The 8,307-nt window shown below is 24.4% G+C and overlaps 1 protein-coding gene across 1 annotated transcript; it reads right to left on the bottom strand.

Annotated features, from left to right (window-relative positions):
* Positions 1–4,217: 4,217 nt before the first annotated feature.
* LOC114118913 (putative uncharacterized protein DDB_G0270496) lies at positions 4,218–7,980 on the bottom strand. The gene is made up of 3 exons (XM_027980346.2): positions 7,171–7,980; positions 5,435–5,658; positions 4,218–4,441 (listed from the first exon to the last, which is right to left on the bottom strand). The coding sequence occupies exons 1-3, from the start codon at positions 7,976–7,978 to the stop codon at positions 4,346–4,348; spliced, it is 1,128 nt and encodes a 375-aa protein (XP_027836147.1). The 5' UTR covers positions 7,979–7,980; the 3' UTR covers positions 4,218–4,345.
* Positions 7,981–8,307: the final 327 nt, after the last annotated feature.

The following is an 8,307-nucleotide window of genomic DNA, read 5'->3' as shown; positions in this document are numbered from 1 at the left end:
TGAATTAAATTTTCTAAAGAAACAAATTATGAACAAAAATTCAACTCCAGTCTGAATTGGACAAGAATTTCATTTTTAGGTACCTATATCATTAGATTAATGTTTATTTTGATCTTAATGAAAAAAAAAATCACCCAATATAAGATTAAATTTTCTTTTAAATTACAAAACATTGTTCAATTACTAATTTCTGTTTAAAAAACAAACTATTCGATCCAGTGGAATTGCAATCTACCATATTCTCTAATATTAAGCCAATTCACTCGCTTTAATACATTGCACCAAGGATATTAATTACTAACCTAACCTAACACAAGCTCCTTTGTTCTTATCAGACTTTACGTTTAATATTAAGGATAAAATGACTACAGAACTAGCTAAAATTATTATCTAGTATTCACTTATTTATCTTATACCTACCATCGCATTTCATAAAATCTACCACGCAGACTAAAACGAAAAATATGGTTTAAACCGGGACCTTTACTTGAGAACTATTAATAATGGGTGATTTTCTATGTCTATGTTTGTTTTTTTCATAAAATTTACTTATTGTCATATAAATTGCACCAATTGCAAATTGTATTGTTATACTTAACTTAAAATGTATGCATAGATGCTATAATATAAACCGTAAGCCAATTTATGCAAAAATTAATAGTTGTGTGCTAAATAAAACAGTAATTCAAGAAAAAGTTATTACGATTAAAATATAGAATGATTAATAGTTAAGTACCTATCTACTCGAAAATAAATGAGAAGTTTAAGCAAGTTAATTTTAGCCTCAAGAATATAGAAACAAAAACACACAGGGAAACATTTATTGTCTCTATTCTTTATCACAAACGTAAGCAAACATTAACAAAACAGATAGAAGCTTTCTGTTTCATAAATCTTTTTAATTTATAAATAACTTTTTTATTATTATTAACTAGCTGATAAACCCAGCTTTGCCGAAGAAAATTAAATAAATATAAATATCGATAAAAATATAAATTCTCATTAAGGAAAAAATCTTTTAAAAACCTAAATCAAATAAACAAATAAATTATTTCTAGTTTATTTAGTAAATAAAGTAAAACCTCTAAATACCGGACACTCTAGGTCACTGAAAATGTGTCCGCTTTTCTACACAGTTGTTGTTAATGACTACTCATTAGTTATTTATATAGCTACTGTAAAACTTTTTGAGAATATCTTTGCTTATATTTACTAATGTAAATCAATTAATTACACCTATTATATCTATAACAATGTTTTTGTTTTATAATGAGTATATAAGCATGTATACTCTAAGAACTATTCAATTGTTAAATAAATTTAAATTAAAAGACTATAATGTGCCTAATTTATGTATTATCTAATGAAATTATTAAGTCAATCTCAGTAATTTCTTGCTTATCAAATATTGTTGGTTTAAAATCACTTTACAGTTATTCTCTGTTATTTTTGTATGCTACGTTGTAATTTAACCATACAGTTTTCGGTGGAGTATATAGGTAGATACACAATTTTACACCACCTATCATTATAAAACAAATACCTATATGAAGCGTATTTTAATGTATTAAAATATAATTTTTTTTTTTTTTTATTGAACAAGTGTAGTAATTTATTGAACTTGATCAGTATTTATATTGATTTCTACAATTATTATTTGATAGTTGTAATTTTTCGTATAAAATACATAGAAATTTATAGAAATTACAATAATAAAATCATTAGATTTCTGAAAATGAATGAATATATTTATTTTTTATATTTATATATACATTTATTACATTTATTTATTTGTATATATATGTTTAATATGTAAATAGTTTTATTATATGCTTATCAAATAAATTGTCATATAAATTTAAATTAAAAAAATACTACTTTTTGCATAATATGGATTAATATCTTCACTCATTTATAAAAAACAATTTAATTCCTTGTTTACCGAGAACTACCTTCACATAAATTAACAAATTACTCAATTGATTTAAAGTATTATTAAGCGAATAACAACAAAAGTAACTTAACCTAACCTAACTAAGTAAACTTGAACCATAATTCGTCAACTAAAATTCTAAAACACCATGAAAATCGTAAAGAACAAACATAAATATATTGATATTTTCATTTGTATACAATACATTGATAAATAAATACAAAATACATATAATGAATACACTTAGATAATGTGTATTGTATATTATCTAAGTATAGATCTAAAGAAATTGAGATATTGTTGATATTTTAATTTGAAACTACAAGTTACTACAAAATAATAAAACAAATAATATGAACGTATTAAGTTGATTAAAATTTTAAAACCCAGAACCCAATATAAGCTATGCAATCTATTCATACATTTTAAGTAAATTAAAATTCATAGTAATCATTTAAAATAATTCAACATCTTGAGTCATAATAGCACCAATAAGCTTAACAACTTGTACAAGCTTTATTTAATTTTGTTCAATACTTCAAAAAAAACTAGTATGAATAGAATAGCAAACTACATTTTTAAGTAGACCTTATTATTGAAAGAACTCGGGAATAATAATTTAAATGAGTGAATGACTTCTTATGATGATATATACTGATTTTATTTTGGAAGAAAAAATATTGGTTCTATACTTCTAAAAATATTCTTTTTAATTAGATAAACAATTCTTGTTTACTCATACGGTTCTATTTAATCTTTTATCTACTTATGTAAGTATTTAATTACTAAAAGCACTGCAATTAAACAAGCTTGACTATACATTTTAAAAATAAATTTATTTTATAATAATATCATATAATATCATATAGTTTATTTCTTATTATAAATATTATTAATGAATTTTTTATTATATATAAAAACCATTGTTTATAAAAACAATGTTATTTACAAGAGTGTAATTTTTATCAAACAATTAAAACTTTTTACAATATTGTAAATTAAAATTAATTAATAATATTAACTTAAGTGCACCTAATCGTTTTAGATATTAAAGCCTTTAAATTTTTATTTCATAAACTTTCACTAATCATTGATCAAGTCATTAAAAAATATTATGTTTATAATCTTTGATTACTATGCTGAAACAAAAATCCCATATAATCAGAAAATAAATATTTATATTAAATACGTCTAGTAAGAATAGAAGAATATTGTATATACCATCGTAGCGTATAAACGTTTTAAAAATTAAGATAATAGCTTTAAACATAACACGAGTAACCAAATATAAAGTTTTAAGAAACCTAAACATTATTTGACTTAGTTAAATATTAAATTAATTATGCTTAAAACTTAAAAAATAGTTTTATTATTTAGTAAATATAATATTAGTTCATAGTTTATAATCAAGGAAAAGCAAAATTATTTTCAAACAAACCTTATAATCTTAATTAACCTTTACCCTTATATACTATGGCTCATAAATAAAATATGAATAAAATTTAAAGTTATGTTTGAAGTTTTGAACTACAATATGTTACTCCATTTAAGTCTAATGTCATCAAAAAATAAACAAAGTAATTAAATTAATTTTAGTTAGAAAAACAGTTGTCTATTTTGTATAGTTAATAAAGTACAAAAGTTTTTAATAATGGTTCAACAACAAAATAGATGTTTATAAAGATATTACAGCGAGTGTTAAAATATTTCCATTTTTCCATTATCCATTTTTATTTACTTGTATATTTACATGTGTATAACAATTTTCAACTGATATATGTTTAGTAATTATTTTTCGTAAGTTATAATAAATATATACAAGCTTATGTTTTCTCTAAATGGTAAAATAAATAGCTGTATTTTTTGGTTTGCACACCTTATCTAAAATTTATTAATAATAAAAAAAATTAATTCGAACAAAATAGATTAATAGAAGTAATATTTTTTAAATTTTATTCTATTACCAAATAGATACTTGTATTTAAAATTTAAAATTATGATTGAATAAAATATAAACTTTGAAATTTAGAGTACAATAAAAGACTAAAATGTCACAGAATTGATTAAATGCAAAGTAAAGTGTTAGGTAATTATTATATTGAGTTTCGTTACATGACATATTTTTCTGTGTTATTTACCACGTTGGATTTCTAAATTTACCAAACACGCTTTAAATAGTTTCCTTTATACTAAAAAATATTAATTTAAAAGTTGTTTACCTATCTTGTACAAATAAATCGCAATTAAAATAATCTTATTCAACTAAATCGTAAGATTATCGATATTTAAATTAATGACACACTTTATTATTTAGATACCAACATTTATTATTTGTAAAATTATCTGATCTGTTATTTGTGACTGACAATCTACGTTGTTTGTTAATACTCATTACATACACTTTAATTATATTCAAAATATGTCCGATGGCAATGTTAGTAGGTTACCAAATATTGAATTACCCATAAATGAGGTTTCACCAGGTTGTTGCATCGTTTGAATTAATTTCTACAGACATACATAACATAAAATTAAAAATAATATATTATCTATCATTAAATTTATTTTACGTAGATACACGAAGTTAGTTCCCCAACACTCGATCGAACAAGAAGTGTGAAGACATTACGAATTCGCTCCTCAGAGACTAATTTTTAACTTAACGACCCAATGAGGCATTTACGTTTTAATTCGGATTCGATCGACAATTAATTTAAAAACGATTTCATCAAGTTGAAGAGCCAACTTTGTATATATACTATAACGATAAAAGGAATAAAACAATATTTTCTAACTTTTTTAAAACTAAGAATTAAATGTTAATCAAAATCACATTATTTTAAACGTAATAATAATTGATGTTCGGAATTTTACGATACAATTTTCAACTTTTTTATCTATTGTTCCAAACATTAAACATTTTTCAATAAAAACTTTAACTTATACTTTTTGAATTTAAAACCTTTTTTCAAATTAGTTTTAAAATATAATTAATTATCCAAGCCCCGAGTTGTTATAATTGTGTCATGGTTCCTCCGTCAGTTGGCTCTTGGCCAGCGCGTGCAAAGCTGCAGAGAGGGTGGACAGTCCAGAAAATGCATCGATGACTAAAAATAAAATAACACGTGGATTGGAGTTGAAACCATGACCGTGCCGTATAATACTAACTGAACAATCGCGGTTTTATAAATTGAATATTGATACATTTCTATTTGAATCAATGTATGTATGGTTAAAGCAAATAATGTGACTATGTCAATCGTCTAAAACAGAGGTTCCCAAACTGTAGATCGCGACTATATTTTTAGTGCGTCGAATAATATTTTAAAATAATACATTTTTTTAAACATGTGTTTAAAAAAAGGTCGTTGATATTATTATGGGTCGTCAAAATTTAAAAAATTTCGGAAATGTATAGTACAGTAAAAAGTTTGAGAACCTCATCTGGTCTAGAATTTATTATTAATTCTAATAATATATTATTCTATAGTTGTATTGTACCTGTATCACTTGAATGACGAACACACCAAACATTAAAAATGACATGGTCATCATTGAACGTTCAAATGTCGGTTCTAAGATCACAGAGGAAAGCGACGGGTTTTTTTTATTCTCTTGTTTCCTCTTGTTATTTAATAAACTCGGTAGTTCAATTGAATTACGACGACGTCGACAATTAAGTTTTCTATTGAAAAATGTCCGTTGCAGTAAATTTAACAAATAATCTATAAAAAAAAAATAATAATAATAGTTTAATATAAAGAGGCTTTGCAAAAAAATATAAAATACATATTAGATGTCTGCTGTTTATGAAAATAAAAAAAAATAACATATATAAATATTATTATCATTTATTTCTACTGTATTAGTTTAAATATCTTCGAAATAAAAATCATGACAGCTTTAAATTCATGTAATTTTTTATTCATAAAAAAATAGTAAATAATAGTATGTAGAACGAAATAAACTTACAAGAATATCAAATACCCGTGTTAAATTCAAAATTCTGAGTATACGGAACAATAATATTCATATTAAGTTCTAACACATAACAATACATCATTTCTATAAACTTATTTGATTTTACCAAAAGACATTATTTGATCAGAGTATCTAACAGAATACTTATAGTTGTAACGGGCAGTATTTCAGTATAGTATTAAGATCTAAGATAGTACAATCGAAATTAATACATTCAAATCATTTCAAATAGAATAAAATAAAAAAAAATCTATTCGGGTAAACATAATATTGTTTAGATAACAATGCAAAATCACAATAAATTTAATGTAAAACTAATAAAATTAATATATACAAGTTTTTTTTGTAATATATATTATATTATGTTACAAAAAAAAATTATACATATATAATAACAACTAAGAATGAAAAATTAAACAAATATTCTAAATACGTCATAATATTATTTAAATATAAGAAAAGTGTAATTACAATAAATTCTAAAATGAATGTTTAAATCATAAATTAAAGTATATTACTATGTAGCCATAATTATTACAGTTTATTCACTATAGTTTTTTTTTTAAATATTATTTATTTTATTATTATTATCACTATTTTTTTTTTTTTTTTTTGTTAATAATTTCTGAACTAGGTAACTAATATCACAGCTACAATATATCTACATTAATATTTTTACTATGCACTCATTACACTTTTTGATTTAAATAAGTAGAACATACTAAAAATTATCTATAATTATTAAAGATAACTTATGAAAATGTAAATAACTTATTTTAAAACTCATATAATTATATTCTGTGATAAATAGATAACTAAAAAATATATCTTAAAAAATGTCTACTTTTTACATTCAAAATATTTATAATATTAAAACATTAAAATAATATGTATATAGTACCTAAATAAGGTTGGACATATTTTTTGAGCTTTTTATAAAATTATAATACATTTTTGTAAATTTTTTTTTATTACATTTCTTTCATGAGTAAAATATATTAATTCATTTTGTTATACCTATGCTTGTATTCAATAATTCATTTATTTATTTGTAAAAATAATTGTTTTTTAATCATAGTATATACTCGTACAGTCGTAATTACACTTACAAATCTTACAAGTACTACTACAATTAATAATATTTCTCAACCTTTTTAAAATCCTACCTTTTTTTTAAGATTATAATAATTATAACACATTTATTCTAAATTATTATAATATTATTATAGCAAACCTTATAACATCATCAAACTTACTTATCTTTTCATATAATTGACTTCGAGCATTCAACAAGTACCCGAGCATCACCTTGGTTACGGCATTCGGAGGTCTTTGATTTTTAAGTTGATCTCTCACGTCACTAATATCATCTTCTTTCTCTTCGGAAACACTTCCATTAACTCCTACATTCAGAGCTACTTCATCGTACGTCGATTGGTCTTCGTCATTATCAACACTATCGATTTCTATATCTCGATCATCGTTGTCATCTTCAACGATGACGTCTGCATCTCCTTCTTCTTGTACATCACTTCCTTCTTCTTGTACATCACTTCCATCTTCTTGTACATCACTTCCTTCTTCTTGTACATCACTTCCTTCTTCTTGTACATCACCTCCTTCTTCTATATCTACTTCTTCTTCTAAATCTCCTTCAATTATTTTATTACCGGAGTGTTTGATATTCGGATTACTATCCTGTTTAGTGGTCATAATGTTGGGGGATTTGGTGGCGGCATTAGTGTTTCGGTCGTCATCTAGTGTGATTTTTACGTATTCCGGTGAATCATCTACTTCGCGCCAACTTTCTGAAACATCAGTTTTGTCTTTAAGAACATCTTTAGGTTCGTCACTTTTTACGTAAACCCCACACGGCATTGTTACGTTCATCAATGAACTTCCATTACTCGTCAACGTACACAACCGAACCCATTGATCACTTTCAAAACTACCGACACCGAAATCTTGCGTAACGCAAAATAACACTGCCAATGACAATAGTAATTTCGCCACGATCACTTGAATCGTTTTCGATAACTGGGACGATGGACAAAAGTAAAACATCGTGTGTCTTGTCACCGCTAAGAATGAGCGATCGTAGTCGGATCGTGTGCAGAATAGTTGTTGAAAGTTACGGAAGAGTTATTATAAGACGGAGATGACAACAGGAATTAAATACTTGTCCTAATTACTATCATTTCAGGAGAAAAAAAAAACAGTTATTTTAGTTTTAATAAACCATTCGGAACGTGTCAAACTGTACACGTCATAACTGCATAGTAGGTACTCCGCGTAGGCACACCGTTGTATTATAATTATATGAATAACTCGCGGACGGTTGCACGAGCTCATAGTCATTTATATTATAATAGTAAAGAGTGATTTTAGATTAG

This window comes from Aphis gossypii, chromosome 3, assembly GCF_020184175.1.
Source record: "Aphis gossypii isolate Hap1 chromosome 3, ASM2018417v2, whole genome shotgun sequence".
NCBI lineage: Eukaryota > Metazoa > Arthropoda > Insecta > Hemiptera > Aphididae > Aphis > Aphis gossypii.
This window is presented reverse-complemented; position numbering and strand designations above follow the sequence as displayed.

Bases quoted from the DNA above. Each gene is read 5' to 3' on its own strand.
- LOC114118913 (XM_027980346.2), bottom strand. From the start codon at position 7,978: ATGTTTTACTTTTGTCCATCGTCCCAGTTATCGAAAACGATTCAAGTG. The intron at 5,659-7,170 runs GTAAGTTTGATG...TTTTTTTTATAG, and splicing joins TCAATTATATGAAAAGATAA to ATTATTTGTTAAATTTACTG. The intron at 4,442-5,434 runs GTACAATACAAC...GTATGTCTGTAG, and splicing joins TCGTCATTCAAGTGATACAG to AAATTAATTCAAACGATGCA.